At 47.8% G+C, this 15,641-nt stretch overlaps 1 protein-coding gene across 4 annotated transcripts in view; it reads left to right on the top strand.

Moving 5' to 3' along the window:
• LOC105010783 (roundabout homolog 1-like) overlaps nucleotides 1-12,422 on the top strand; it is a 160,575-nt gene extending 148,153 nt beyond the window's left edge. For all 4 annotated transcript variants that reach the window (XM_010870380.5, XM_020048566.3, XM_020048565.3 and 1 more), the window contains 15 exons: nucleotides 1,188-1,422; nucleotides 2,331-2,452; nucleotides 2,669-2,840; nucleotides 3,354-3,551; nucleotides 4,790-4,816; nucleotides 5,720-5,762; nucleotides 6,022-6,176; nucleotides 6,680-7,024; nucleotides 7,112-7,225; nucleotides 7,317-7,689; nucleotides 8,626-9,101; nucleotides 9,209-9,361; nucleotides 9,492-9,713; nucleotides 9,883-10,076; nucleotides 10,205-12,422. In XM_010870380.5, coding sequence (XP_010868682.1) covers nucleotides 1,188-1,422; nucleotides 2,331-2,452; nucleotides 2,669-2,840; nucleotides 3,354-3,551; nucleotides 4,790-4,816; nucleotides 5,720-5,762; nucleotides 6,022-6,176; nucleotides 6,680-7,024; nucleotides 7,112-7,225; nucleotides 7,317-7,689; nucleotides 8,626-9,101; nucleotides 9,209-9,361; nucleotides 9,492-9,713; nucleotides 9,883-10,076; nucleotides 10,205-10,219 — 2,844 coding nt within the window. In that variant the 3' untranslated portion in view covers nucleotides 10,220-12,422. The remainder of the gene's footprint in view (nucleotides 1-1,187; nucleotides 1,423-2,330; nucleotides 2,453-2,668; nucleotides 2,841-3,353; nucleotides 3,552-4,789; nucleotides 4,817-5,719; nucleotides 5,763-6,021; nucleotides 6,177-6,679; nucleotides 7,025-7,111; nucleotides 7,226-7,316; nucleotides 7,690-8,625; nucleotides 9,102-9,208; nucleotides 9,362-9,491; nucleotides 9,714-9,882; nucleotides 10,077-10,204) is intronic.
• Nucleotides 12,423-15,641: the final 3,219 nt, after the last annotated feature.

Here is a 15,641-nt window from a genome sequence, read left to right as displayed (position 1 = left end):
CACCCTCTGCCAGCTGGTCTTACACTGCCTCATCCGTTGGTCTCCCTGTGCTGCTCGCGGTAGTCTGTATAAACAAGACTCCGGGCATCATCCCTCGGATCACATAGTTGAGTCTGTTAGGCGGAGAGGTGGTAGACGGTGCTGTATAATCAGCTGTGGGAATCTGTCGGTAGGATGTGGAACTGTTTGGCGTAATCAAGACCACCTGGGCTGACAGGGGTCCGTTTGGACGACGGACTGTGAGAGAGCGTGTTTATACATCGTGTGGCATTCCCCCAACCCTCTCCCACACCAGCAGGCTAAGGGGGGAGGTCGTCTGTGAGGGGTATACTGACAGGCACGTCAGAGGTACAGTCCTGAATAGAGACGGAATAGAAATTGTTGGGCTGAGACTGGTGGCCAGGCAAGAAGACAGATTCCACTTGGCCAGTGATTGGGAAGGTTGCCTGGTTCAATTTGAACTGTTAACATGCTTGGAAAGGAACATTTTTGCACAGTACAAACAAACGTGATAATATGGTAGATGAGGTCAGTGGCCTTCGCTCACTTATGTAGTGCCTGTGAGAGGCTAGCTTCCCTAGCCATATCTTCCATGTAAATCTGAGGCCCATCTATCTGAGAGCGCTGGTTAGCGAAGCCCTCCTGGCAGTGTCCTAACCAGTCCCAGCCTCTCAGGAAATGGGCGGCTGGGGATGACCTCATGCTGCGGTTTCCCTGAGCTCTGGGAGACAAGAGCGGTGTAACCCAAGCTTTCCCTATAGGCCCAGGGGGCAACATAGCACAGGGGCTAAAGACCTCCTGGAGGGTGTTCACTGTATATGGTTACCAAGCCAACACAAGGGTTATGATTCAGAATATATGTTGCTTTTGATGTGTTTTTTCTTCAAGTGACAGACTGGTCCAACATCTGAGAGAACTGTACTATATCTTGCTGGTGTAATGGCTCTTAATGGTGGCGTCATGGATTCCCAGGGTTTATTTTGACATTTGTTTGGTTAGAAATGCATAATATTAAACATCCATGGCGACCAGAATGACATTTAATAAGCTCATTTACAGAAGGGTTCTGTTTCCAGTGTTGCAACGTTGAAAATTAGAAAAACACATTGTCATAACACTGCTTATTAAAATTGTGTGTTCAGATGCTGGCTAAGAAATCCTCACGTGTTCCTCTTCTCCCCCACCAGGTGGAGCAGCAGTCTCCGTATATCCAGGGCTACAAGGTGATGTACAGAGCGTCAGCTGACCTGGGCCAGCCGGGAGGGCAGTGGGGTGTGTTCGAGGTGCGCACCCCTGGAGAGGACGGCGCCGTGGTGCCTCAGCTGAAGAAGGGGGTCACCTATGAGTTCAAAGTGCGTCCTTTCTTCGATGAATTCCAGGGAGCAGACAGCGAGGTGAAGGTGGTCCGGACCCTGGAGGAAGGTAAGAGGCTGGGTTCAAGGCTGTTGTCAGAGAGGAGCTGGTTGCCAGCTCATAGTCTTAATAGTATAGAAATTGAATATTTGCGTTTCTGAGAGATTTTGTTGTGAAGGGAAGATGAGCCAAAGACAAAGCAACCTTTCATAGAAACAAATTAATGAGGTTGAAACCGTTACAGCTCCTGTCCTTTATTTACTGTTTGCTGTCAGTTCCGGAGGTGTCTGGTTGATACAGTTGTAGCATAATAATCAACACTGGTAAGGTTTGGTAGTTTCACATCGTGTGTAGTTAGTGTGTGTGTACGTGTGTGTGTACCTCGTCTAGATGAATGTGTAGCAGCAGCTGTGAAGACAAATTGCTCTGCTAATTGTTTTCTGAGTTCATACATGGAGCGGCAGCCAGCCCCAGACAACAGACATGCCTGCTTTCATTATCTTTAACCAGGCAGTGACTAAGCTCCCGAGGCCCACGCACTACGGATTCACTTTAATTATCAGGTGACTAGCGCCATCACCACTATGGCCCACAAAGTCCTGGCGTTCACACAGCTCCTTCAACACAACGTCACACAACACAACACGCCGCGTCAGGGAACATCACCAAAACACAACATCGCACAACACAACACGCAGCGTCAGGGAACATCACCAAAACACAACATTGCAGAACACAACACGCAGTGTCAGGGAACATCACCAAAACACAACATCGCACAACACAACACGCAAATATACAATAATTGGCTGTTTTTATATATGTGAGATTGATGAATTGTCACTAAATGTCCTTTGATGTTCTGTAAGAGACAGAGGCAGGCGCTCAGCGTAGTTCTGAAAATGGCAGAACTGAATGATAGTTGGGTTCTTTGCTGTCATGGTGACCGTGTGTCTGACGGTTTCTTGCTGTCCCAGCCCCCAGCGGAGCACCTCGGGACGTTACCGTCACCAAGAGCCAAACCAACGGGACAGCCATCCGGGTCGCGTGGCAACCACCTCCTGAGGAGGAACAGAACGGGATGGTACAGGAGTACAAGGTAAGACGGAGGGAGTTATTCTGGAAGGAGAGGGACAGGTCGGAAGAGATGTTACAGCGCACATTCCCCCTCATTGGGTCGTTTTACCTGTTTCAGCAGATCTGGATTCATTGTTGATGTGAGGCATTGACATCCATTAGACTTTTCTATGTCTTATTTTTCTGAAAGGTCCCGATTCCGCTCTTACCAGACCTAACCTCCTCCTTCCCCCTCCAGATCTGGTGCCTGGGCAACGAGAGCCGTTACCACGTCAACCGTACTGTAGATGGCTCCACATTCTCTGTGCTGATCCCCAGCCTGTCGCCGGGGATACGCTACAGCGTGGAGGTTGCCGCCAGCAATGCCGCCGGCCCAGGGGTCAAGAGTGACGTCACCTTCTTTCAATTTGGTGAGCTGGTCAACTTCAGTTCGCAGCTGATAGCCTATGGTTAGTGTAGAGCTACTGGAGCTTTATGAAATGCTATCTGACCTCGGTCAGGAAGTGGCCGTGGGATGGTCTCTGTGTCAGCTCACAAGTTCTTTAGTTATTTGTCATCATTAAAACCGTTTCTGGTTCAGCCTCTCCTTTCCTAGTGCTTCATCGGACGTGACAAGAAGCACGCCCGACAGATCAAATCCATGGTCCACATGTCCATCTCCTTATCACATTCCAGCCTGTTTGCCTGGTCCATATCAAGTGTTCACAGTCACTTCCTGAAGGGTATTCATGACGATGAGGTCATGGTGAGTGTCAGGCCTTGGCCTCCAGGTGCCCTGAGGAGGAGCGGATTACGGGAGTGCGCTCCATCTCGGACCGCCCGATATATATATACGAAGACGGGCGCTCCACCCACATGATGATGCGTTTCTCTACGACTGAGTGTTCCATGTGCTCGTCTCCTCTGTCCCCCCTCTCCACCAGACTCCACCGGTCAGATGATGGACAGCCACGCTGAACAGGACGCGCTGTCCCACATCTCGGACGTGGTCAAGCAGCCGGCGTTCATAGCGGGCATCGGCGCCACCTGCTGGGTGATCCTGATGGTGTTCAGTGTTTGGCTGTACCGCCACCGCAAGAAGAGGAGTGGCCTCAGTAGCAGTTACGCCGGCATCCGCAAAGGTGGGTTCAGGCCGGGGTCAGCACCGCGTATCTGTGTGTGTTGTGTCTGTATGGGTATCTGTCCGAGACCCGCTCTGATGCCAGTGTCTTTGAAGGTGTTTACGAGATAACACCGCAGACAGTTGAGTATCAAAGGTTGATACAGCTGTTACGTTGTGGTGGAGAGATTAGAGGGACGGCTGATTGTGACGGCGATGGGATATGGCGAGGCCGGCAGGGCATTAGGTTGGATTGAGCTGTTGTGGTCATTTATGTGAACAATGACACACAGGTTAGACACGGGACACTGTCCTCCGTGTGACCGCGCTAATGGCTTTTAATGCTGACAATCCCATTACGGTGGGTTTTTATCTAATAGCCTGTAGTTTGACTCGCCTGGTGTCAGTAGCTTTTATCCTTAAAGTAGGGAACCTGATAACAACGTATCACCTAGAGAAATAAAATAAAATGGGCTTGGTCTAATCTTCTCCCCTGACTCAAAGACCTCAAAGGGTAGTGACGATCAGACGCCTGGCTGGCACATCGCAGATTAGGCTGACATTCAAACAGTGACATTTAGGGCTCATTTCCAGGGCGCTGCCTAGCGCCTCTCCCTCCGCGGTCAGACTGTCAGACTGCGGATACTTCTGTCACCCAGGTATTATGACACTTGTTCGGCCATCGTTGCTATCTCCTCGCTCTGACCCCTGGTGACCTCCATTACCCACAAGGCCACTTGTTCCTTTGACCACAGCGGCGGTGACAGATACAACACAGAAATTATCTTCTTTGTGTGTGTGTGTGTGTGCGTGTGCTTGTTTTTATTACGTTGCGGGGACAAAATGTGCCCATAAGTATAGTAAAACCTGAAAAACATGCCTCATGGGGAAATTTTTTGGGGCCCCATGAGGGGAAAGTCAATTTTTTTAGAGTTAGAATTGGGGGTTCTTTAAGATCCAGGAGTTGTTGGTTAAGTTTAGGGTTAAGGTTAGGCATTACATCTAGGTAAAATGTAGGCATAAATATCTTAATTGAGGTTAAGGTTAGGGTAAGGGTTAGGTTTAGGGTTAAGATTAGGGCCCCATGAGGATATAAAAACAAACGTGTGTGTGTGGGTGTGTGAGAACGTGCGAACGTGTGGGTGAGTGTGAGAGAACGTGTGGGTGAGTGGGGCTTTGTTCACAGGCATACAAAATGTATATTTTGCAGTCAATTATTAATGTCCTTTTTCTCTTTCTCCCTGCTGCTTGTTCCTGCAGTTCCATCCTTCACCTTCACCCCCACTGGTATGTATGGAAGACTACAGCTGTTTACACAGGTTCCATCTCCTGCAATCTCTAGTGACCCTGAAGCCCTTGATGATTTAGAGATGCCTGTATACAGATCTATGTTCCTGTTCTACTGAGCACTCTGTTCCCATAAACAAACAGCTGGATTAGTTAGTGTAGATGTTAGATGACCTCTACATCCACAAACCAATAAAAACAGATTCAGGGCGATGTGAAGTGATGTTCTTACATAAGGTGTATCAGGTCACAGACAGCACCTAAAGATGGCCGCTTCTTGTTTATTTCTGGTTTATTTGGAACCCAATGGCCACAGACAGTTGTCCTAAAGTCCGCAGTTCAAATAGATTACAGGCTAACAAGACTTGGCAATGTACATTTAACAAAACCATGAAAATGTAGACCTGTCGCACCCTTCATTGGGCTGGTGCGTTGAAGGAAGCTCAATGTCCTGTTGAGTCACAGTGGTTGGTGATTAGTAGAGAGCCAGTTAGCAGCCCCAACATGAAGATCACGTGTCAGACAGTCAGACTCCATAATGGCCTATCTAATCATATGGTTGAGGTGACTCACTGAACACTGAAGAGGATCTGGCTGAACTGAATGGGGAGGGTCCATTGCCCGGGTGAAAGGATCCTGTTTTACGTGTGCACCTCTCATCTTGAAGGGCGCTAGGTGTGGGTTTCGTGTGTGTGTGTGTGTGTGTGTGTGTGTGAGTGGAGAGGCTGTATTTGAGTCATGCCATGGTGTCAAGGTGTCTGTGTGTGAGTCAGACTGATCAAAGGACAGCTGTGTATGAGAAAGGTGACGGACAGGTTCTCGGACAGGGACAGACAGCTCCTCTTTCGTTAGTCATGCAGATAGTTTTGTTTCTCTCACGTATTCTCTTTTCGTTTGATTCAGTGGCCTACCAGAGAGGAGGAGAGTCTGTGTGCAGTGCTGGACGGTAAGGCTACCATCCTACTGTCTGGGTATGTGTGTGCAGTTGACTGCATGCTTTTCCACTGCTGAAGTACAGAAGGGAAAGTGAGAAATGCAACATCAGTGTATTTCCTACTTAGTCCACCAGAGGGAGTTCTCTCTCTGTGTAATAACTGGTTAGAGGAAAAACACTTCCATCCCCAACCCTGACTGGAACAATGATTATTTGACCTTTAAAAGGTTGTTCTGTGTGATCATGCTTTTGTTCTGTGTTTCTGGTTCAGACCCGGGCTGTTGAACATGGGGGAGAGTGTGAACCAGCCCTGGCTGGCAGACTCCTGGCCCAATGCCTGCGCCAATCACAAAGACTGCAGCATCAACTGCTGCAACAATGGCAATGGCACCAGTGACAGCAACATGACCACATACAGCCGCCCAGGTCAGTGATGTTACTGCTATGCCCTTTCTCAGGTCGGTCTGGTCTGTGATGTTACCGCAACACTCCTTCTCAGGTCAGGTCAGTGATGTTACCGCTACACCCCTTTTCAGGTCAGGTCAGTCGTGTTACCACTATACACCTGGTCAGGTCATTGGTGTTACCTTTACATGCCTTTTCAGGTCAGGCAGGTCAGGGATATTACTGCTACATCCCTTCTCAGATCAGATCAGTGATGTTACCGCTATACCCCTTGTGGTGTTACCAACCTTTGTCAGGTCAGATCAGAGATGTTACTGTTACACACTTTCTCAGGTCAGTTCAGTGTACCACTACACCCCATCTCAGGTGGGGCAGTTCAATGATGTTATCGCTACACCCCTTCTCAGGTGGGGCAGTTCAGTGATGTTATCGCTACACCCCTTCTCGGGTGGATCAGGTCAGTGATGTTATGTACACGTGTGAGGGATCAGTGGTGTTCTAACCCAGTGTGGTCTTCTCCATAGCCGACTGCATTGCCAACTATGGCAGCCAGCTGGAGAAACAGCATGGTGGTCTACTGGGGCCTGACCAGGCTGTGTACAGCGATGTGGACCTCTCCAACAAACTCAACGAGCTCAAGACCTTCAACAACCCCAGCCTGTGTTATCCAGGCCCAGGCGGAGGTCCACCCACCCCCTACGAGCCCACCCCCTACGCCACCACCCAGCTCATCCAGTCCAGCATCCTGAACAAATCTGCCGCAGTGGCTGGTGCCTCTGACATCCGCTGCTGGAACCAGCCCCCCTCGCAGCTGCAGAAAGCACAGATGCAGTATAACATAATGGAGCAGAACAACAGGCTTAATAAAGGTGAGGACTGGTCTACAGCAGCAGTAGTGGTTGGGTTTTGTCGCTGTTTATAGTCAACCTCCAATATTTGTTTAACTCTGTCCTCAGACCACTTCAGAGGAGATGGGCCCCAGCCGGGCACCATACCATATAACCAGCCCCCCGACCACAACACAGGAGGGTCTCACCACAGCTCTGACAGGGGCAGCAACAGCACCTCTGGTGAGAACCGAAGCAAACTCATGTCTTGTGGGACAAAATATGTTACTTGTTCTGCAGAACCTTCTAAGAGTTGTTTTGAATGTCTCTGCAGGGAGCCAAAGTCACAAGAAGGGAACCCGCACGCCCAAACTTCCCAAAACCAACACAGTGAACTGGGCCGATCCCTTGCCCCCTCCCCCTGCTAACCCCCCACCCAGCCGGGGCTGTGACGAGTATACCCTGCCCATGGAAAAAAGCTTTAACCCAGATTCAGCCTGCCCAATGCTTCCCTCGCGGATGTATCTGCACCCAGATGAGATGGAGGAGGACGAGGAGGAGGCGGAGGAGGGGATGGATAGGTGTCCCACACCCCCGGTCAGAGGGGCGGCCTCTTCCCCTGCCGGTATGTCCTACAGCCACCAGTCCACAGCCACTCTAACCCCGTCACCCCAGGGAGAGCAACACAATGGGACAGACCAACTCAGGTAAGCACTCATCCCAGCTACAATCATCTATAAACACACTGCACCCCACTCATCCCAGATACAAGCACATTGCACACCACTCATCCCAGATAAAACCACACTGTATCCCACTCATCCCAGCTACAACCACACTACACCCCACTCATCCCATCTACCACCACACTACACCCCACTCATCCCAGCTACAACCACACTACACCCCACACATCCCATCTACCACCACACTACACTCCACTCATCCCAGCTACAACCACACTACACCCCACTCATCCCATCTGCCACCACACTACACTCCACTCATCCCAGCTACAACCACAATACACCCCACTCATCCCACCTACAACCACACTTCACCCCACTCATCCCATCAACCACCATGCTACACCCCACTCATCCCAGCTACAACCACACTACACCCCACTCATCCAATCTACAACCACACTACACCCCACTCATCCCAGCTACAATGACACTACACCCTACTCATCCCATTTAAGACTACACTACACCCCACTCATCCCAGCTACAACCACACTACACCCCACTCATCCCATCTGCCACCACACTACACTCCACTCATCCCAGCTACAACCACAATACACCCCACTCATCCCACCTACAACCACACTTCACCCCACTCATCCCATCAACCACCATGCTACACCCCACTCATCCCAGCTACAACCACACTACACCCCACTCATCCAATCTACAACCACACTACACCCCACTCATCCCAGCTACAATGACACTACGCCCTACTCATCCCATTTAAGACTACACTACACCCCACTCATCCCAGCTACAATGACACTACACCCTACTCATCCCATCTAAGACTACACTACACCCCACTCATCCCAGCTTACAATCACACTGCACCCTCACCACACTCATTATCAGCGATTTCTACTGATCCATGCTCTTCCTTCTTAGGCAACATGGGGCCAGCCCACCTCCTCTCCCGCATCCCCTCTCTCCCCCACACACCTACGGCTACATCTCCGGCCCACTATCCCTGGATACTGACGGGCAGGAGGAGGAGGAGGAGGAGGAAGACGAGGGGGGTGAGACAGATGCAGACATGGCCCAGGGTCACTACCACCAGCACCAGGGTACCCAGCAGCCCCAGCAGCACCACCCTCCCCCACGCAGGCTGCACCTCCGGGGCCTAGAGCAGACTCCGGCCTCCAGCACAGGGGACCTGGAGAGCTCCGTGACCGGCTCCATGATCAACGGCTGGGGCTCGGCCTCCGAGGAGGACAACGGCTCGTCGGGCCGCTCCAGCGCCGTCAGCTCCTCGGACGGGTCTTTCTTCACAGATGCCGACTTCGCCCAGGCGGTGGCCAACACCGGGGACTACACAGCGGGCCTGCGCATGGCCCGGTTCCCAGAGGACACAAGGCCGGCAGGTGAGGACAGGGGAGGGGAACAGGAAACCAAGAAATAAAGAAAGAGGAATAAATGCATATTACTGAAGAAAACCTCCCATGTACAGAGTGTTTGTCTGTTCCCACAGGGCGAAGGCACCAGCGTCCCTGCAGCCCTCTGTCCACAGACAGCAACATGAGCTCTGCCGTGATGCAGAAGAGGCCCCCTAAAAGGCACAAGCAGCAGCAGCAGGTTCCCGCTGGCCACCAAGGCCCCCAGCAGAGGAAGGGCTTCACAGATGGTAAGGGACTGGGTCTGAGTCACGGGTCAGCCCTTGCATTGACTCCTCTTATAGCTGTACTCTACAGATGCCTTGGGAAATGACTCTTGAATAAACCTCATGTTTCGTCTCTGCCTTCTTCTCTACTCAGACTCCTGCATGCCCCTGAAGTCCCCTAGTCATACGTCACGCTGTGGCTATGAGGGGAGGGGGGCCACGCTCCCTAGGATTGGCTCTGGGGAGGGCAGAGGCCGTAGAGGGAGTGCTGGGGGCCAGAGGACCAGAGAGGGCTCTGTGGAGAGACAGGAGGCCCAGGACAAGAGCAGGACTCAACAGGGAGGCAAGGGGAACCGGAAAGCCTTCCACCAACCAGGTACCCGCTGCAATGTTGTGACTTTTCCACTGGAAATGTAAAAAGATGTAGAGATATGAGTTGACTTTACACTTTTCTGTTGTTCCTACATGTCACATTAAATCCCTTGAAAAACTACAAGTGCATCACAAACTAAGTAGGATGCGTGTGACGTCCCTCTGTGCCCTAGTTTCCGAGGATATCCCCCCATACAGCAGGCCCTCATTCCCCTCTGTGAAGGGCCAGGCTCAGAGCTCCTCCAGCTCCATGTCCTCCCGGAGCTCAGGGGGCCGGAGGAGAGATGGGCCCTCCGGGGCCCGCAGGAATCCCACAGACACACTGCCCAGCATCGGAGGCTTCCAGACCCAGGAAGAGGAGCTAGAGGTGAGAATCAGATCCTGAAAGTCGGTCTACTCATTTCCATCAGTATCAATACTATGTCCAAAGCCTAGGATGTCAAAGGTCTTTTTTAGCCAGAGGGGTTGCTTTTTGAACAGCTCTTCTTTCTGCAGCTGCTGGAGAGCTGAGGATCATTGAAGGAGGACTGGAAACTCTCGGAATGCCCTCACAGGAAGAAAGAAATCTGACATCGCAAATCAGTGACTATTATGTAAATGACTTTTCTTATCATACAGACGAAGAAAAAAAAAAACTGAACAATACTTATCATAGTTTTCCTTTTAATAATTTCTCATTTGATTTCCATCTTGGAGGAGAAAAGTGAGAGAAAAAAAGGTGCAATCAAGTTTGAGTCTGTGCACTCAGTGGTTATGAAGCGCCGTTAGATCATTGTTTACTTGAGTTGTTGGTTGAGAACTGGCTTCCCCCAGTCTTTATGGTGAGCTGGGGACTGATGTAAGATGAACGTACATGCGCATTTAGATGGCAATTGTCAATCTATACAAGGGGTGGGTACGATCATTTTGGCTTGAGCGCCATATTCCAATTTCAAAATGTTGCGGACAGGGACACTTTTGGAAAATAAACAATTATTAGAAAATGTACAGGTCCATAATAGTTAATACATGCTTTAAATCTAGTTGTACAAGTTTAAATGTGGGTAATGTTTTCAACTCCAAATAATCATTAAACCTCCTGAGGGCTGGATTTCACCCACCCCTTGTGTACACAGAAAAGTTGGCTTCTCTATGACTGTGGCTCTTTGGTACTTCAGAACGGACTTGTTGAAGACTATGGTTTTGTGGTATTTCAGAATGGACTTGTCTGTAGATGTGATTCTGTGGTACTTCAGACTGCGCTTGTCTGTAGATGTGATTCTGTGGTACTTCAGACTGTGCTTGTCTGTAGATGTGATTCTGTGGTACTTCAGAATGGGCTTGTCTATAGATGTGATTCTGTGGTACTTCAGACTGGGCTTGTCTATAGATGTGATTCTGTGGTACTTCAGAATAGGCTTGTCTATAGATGTGATTCTGTGGTACTTCAGAATAGGCTTGTCTATAGATGTGATTCTGTGGTACTTAAGAATGGGCTTGTCTATAGATGTGATTCTGTGGTACTTCAGAATAGGCTTGTCTATAGATGTGATTCTGTGGTACTTCAGAATGGGCTTGTCTATAGTTGTGATTCTGTGGTACTTCAGAATGGCTTGTCCAATATTGTGTTTCTGTGGTTTTACTGTCATTCATACTTGGACTTCACAATCCATCTTGTAAATTGTTCAGTCATTTTACTTCCACAAAAATTGCAACAATGGGATTTTTATGTTTGTTTTTAATGTATTTTTGTAATGCACTGTTATTGTTTTGTTATTGATGTTGGTCTTGTCAATGTGCATTATTTGTTCTACTTTGGTTTCAAAAGCACAATCACTTAACTTTATTTTAAGCCATTGTTATCTATGATGTTCCGTCTTACAAAAGGAACAATGATAAAAAAAAAAATGATAATGTTGATTGTTTTCTGTGTACAATTGGACAGGAGTGTTCTGTGTCTTGATATTCCGTATCTGTTAGGGATTGACATGGAAACGAGACTCCAATGTCCAGTTTGGTTTAAACTGAAACCAGTGTCCTAAAAGGGAAACACCGGCCAAAGCCGTGATCACATTCATACATGTATTATGACACATACTCCTTTGTCGACCATATGAGTCCCTCATGTCTACAAATGCACTTATGAGGAAGTGAGAGACAGGCCAAGCTGAGGGACACATTGTACCAGTAGAGTTGGGGGTAGACACCCATTGGTCTCAGTAGGAGTCTCCCTTCCAGGTAAGTTGTGGGTGGGCATGTTGAACGGTCCATCCTGGAAAGTATATGTCTCCATTCCTGATGGTGGATAGCATTTCCTTCTTGAGCTACTAGCACACAGTGACATGTCCACTGTTGTTTCCCAGCAAGGACAGCGGGCCGAAGAAAGTGACATTAATACAGGCCCTGAGTACAGATTCTATAACAGAGTGATTACAGACTGGGAACTGAGAATCCTGCAGCTTCGAGATGGAAAGCATGTTGGGTTTAGATTCGTTATGGCTACTTCTACGCCAAGCTTTGGTTCCATTTCTTTGCTTCCTACACATCTACAAAATGTGTGAAACTACAAAATGTTTGCTGAATAAACCTTTATTTGGAGTTTGCAATGTTTTAAGGAATTACAAATATGTTCATTATGTCAGCCATGGTATTTCATTATTGAGTATGTTATAAAAGTGTTGGGGAAAAAAACATTGCCATTTTTACCACATTATTTATTATTAAAATGTCTTAAAATGCCGCCGTCCCGTTTGAGATGTCTTCTTTTTGGCGGTTGCGTCTTCGTTCGCTAGTCGATTTCTCCAGCCTTTCATCAGGCGATATCTCCTAACCCAAGGTTGGAGTGAAGACGGAAGTTGGGTGAAGCAGGGGGAGTGCCACCCAAAAGCCTGTTCTTCATGGCAATGCTGCTTAATTAACCTCCATCATGAACCCTGGTGGTTAATTAAGGGAGCAGCTGTGTGCTGTCAAAGGGAAAGAAATGCTCCGGAGCCTAGCGCACAGGTGTGGCTCTCTGGCTCTTTGTGTGCCGTGTATGTGTAGTCAGGGGTAGATGACAGTAACGTTACAGTCTTAAGCGGCAGCCAAAACCTTCTCTTTGTCCTCCACGGTGAGTAAGATTGTGATTGAGAGGAAGAAGCTGTCAATCAGCCACCCACATACAGATTACTCCAGAAAGATTCTAGCCTGTTCCTCATTGTTTAACTCCCAAGTACGTCTCAGCATAATCAACCAGAGAGAGGACAGATGCTGAGCTTCCGGAAGTTCCATTGCTGATGGAACCACACAAAGGCATTCCGTGATAGATGGGACAGACGGCTGAAACGACTGGGGCTTCTCTTTCCTGTCATCAGAGTGGAAGGAAACCAGTGTCCCTGCTGCTGTATTGGGCATTCTGTAAAGGCTAGCTACGCTGATGTCTGCAGTGCTAATTCAGTACCATAAGGGGTCAACACAATTAACCCAGAAAGACCATACTATAGTCACTGCTGCTCCTAGCCCACTTTATCCGCCGGCTCAGTCTAATCCCCTGGGCTCTCCTAGTAGGACTTGCTGAGTGAGTCATACACAGGCATTTCCATCCATATTACTCGTCCCATTAATTATGTCTTAATCTATATTTCCCCCGCACAATTTAGTTGTCTGTGAGAAGAGATGAATCAGATTTACTGCTTTAAGTTAACAGCAAAGTGTCCGAGAAGAGGCCTTATGACAGGTAGGCGTGAGTTATTTGTCCCAGTCATTCTGGTGGCTCTCCACTTCAATTCAATATGGCTAAATTATCCAGATACATTACAGTAACTGGTTTAAAATCGAACACGCGTGCACATCCGCATCCTTGGCCATCAGAGTGTTGTGCAGCCTTTGATGATGGATCACAGCCGCGGCGAGACACGCTTTTCCTGTCAGCATCAGCAAATAACCAGAGTCCATCCATCTTCATTATGCCCTAGCGTGGACAGCCACGGAGCCACTACCCAGGGAGAGGGCATTACTGGTAATGGAGTCTTTAGAGCAGTCCTAAGAGACTGGGACTGCTGGCTGGCTTCCATGGGACTCCAGCTACACTGGAATCCCACGGTTGCATTCAGAGCGTGAAGAGGCTCTTTGACACCTGCTTTAAGTTCGCAAACCAACAAACGCCAAGCACTGCTTAAACGCGGGCGGCATTGCCCTTGAATGAGTGCAGCTCGATTTTCGGTTTCTAGAGGTGTCCGTCATCGCTGATCACAGCTAGTGTTGGGATTGCCTTTTGGCCAGATATTAAAATGAATCGATTTTAATTTGCAACCGTAAGCTGAATAAGGATTATTTTCTGAAATAGTCACTGTCCTGGTCCATGACTGAAGTGGTCCGTCCTTCATCGGTGTTGCTCTCCATGTATCACCCGTATATATATATATATATATATCGTGTATATGTATATACCAACAGGCCTACCCCAGTATTACAGCACTCACAGCAGAGCAGTGCATCTCAGTGGGGGGCAGAGGAGGAGATAGTGAGGGGTAATCCCTGTCACATCCTCCCCTGCTCAGTCCATCCAATTAAACCCATGCACCAGGATTTGACTATCCTCTCTCCTCTTTTCTCCTTCCACCCTCTTCCTTCAAGCCCTCCTCAGCCCTACCATCCACACTGAGTCAATTAAACAATGACAAGAAGGATTTAATGCCCCTCTCAGCATGCCTCATCTTTCTCCAAATCCTGCCTCAATCAAACAACAGAGAAACAGGAAATGGCTGCTTTAGTTGGCCAAATGTCTGTGCCAATCCATTCCCGCATTCAAGCTATGCCTGCTAATCCGGAATCTACAGGCAAACGCCACTATATAGAGCAATGGTTGGCAACAGGTTGAAAATGGCCGGCAATTGATTTATTTTGGCCAGCAGTTTTTATTTATTATCATGTTTATAATCACGAATTTGTTGGTGGGTATATGTTTAAAAAGTCACCAGAAACTGTTTTTACATTTAGGAAATGTGTTTGTAATTAAATATCTCAATTTAATCAAGGTATGCTTTTATATGTAATTATTATTGGCTTTTATATGTAATTGTTATTGTTATTTTTGGGGTTATTTGTAGATTTTTATTTTTATATTATAGATTTTATCAAAAAACCACCCATCATGATTAATTTCAGTAAATTTGTGATTCATTATTATTATATGCTGTGTTTTATCATTTATACAAACATTACATTAACTGAATGTGTAGATACAATTTTTATTATGAATACTGTTTTTAATAATATAATCTATTTTCCTGTTAGCACCTTCCATTAAATATCCTAACACCTAGTTTGGACAAGGTTTTCTTGTAGATAAATGTAAGCAATCCCCAGGCTGCCTGCCTGCCTATCTATCTATCTATCTATCTATCTATCTATCTATCTATCTATCTATCTATCTATCTATCTATCTGTCTGTCTGTCTGTCTGTCTGTCTGTCTATCTGCCTGCCTGCCTGCCTGCCTCTGTGAACTCGACCCTCCTCTCATCATTCTGGTGTCTCCTCTATGCGTGTTAATTTCCTGCTTCAGTGGAACGAGTCACTCCAGGAGTGGTTTGTGACAATCCTCCGACGCCAAGCTGGAGAGAAAACCCTTGAGTCGTCGCTTACTGTTTAAATTATTAACAGTAATGGTGCCAGTGGTGTGCAGCCAGTCAGTCCTCTGTACCTTCATCTCCCTGTTTAGTGGCTGGGGAAGGAACAGACATTCCTTCTCACTGTTATTTCACTCCATTTAAATGTCATGAAACATGTACGTCAGCATTCCCACAAATGGTACCATCCAATTATAATGCTATTTTCACATGTTGGTTTTTGCTGTTTATGGACTGAATGCAAATGTAAACCTTTCTATATTATGCAAGTGCCACAGGACAAAGCACCAAATGCAATCCATTGTGTTATACAACCATTATGCAGTCTATTTAACAAATCTAAATG

This window comes from Esox lucius, chromosome 7 (genome assembly GCF_011004845.1).
Source record: "Esox lucius isolate fEsoLuc1 chromosome 7, fEsoLuc1.pri, whole genome shotgun sequence".
Classification (NCBI taxonomy): Eukaryota; Metazoa; Chordata; class Actinopteri; order Esociformes; family Esocidae; genus Esox; species Esox lucius.
This window is presented reverse-complemented; position numbering and strand designations above follow the sequence as displayed.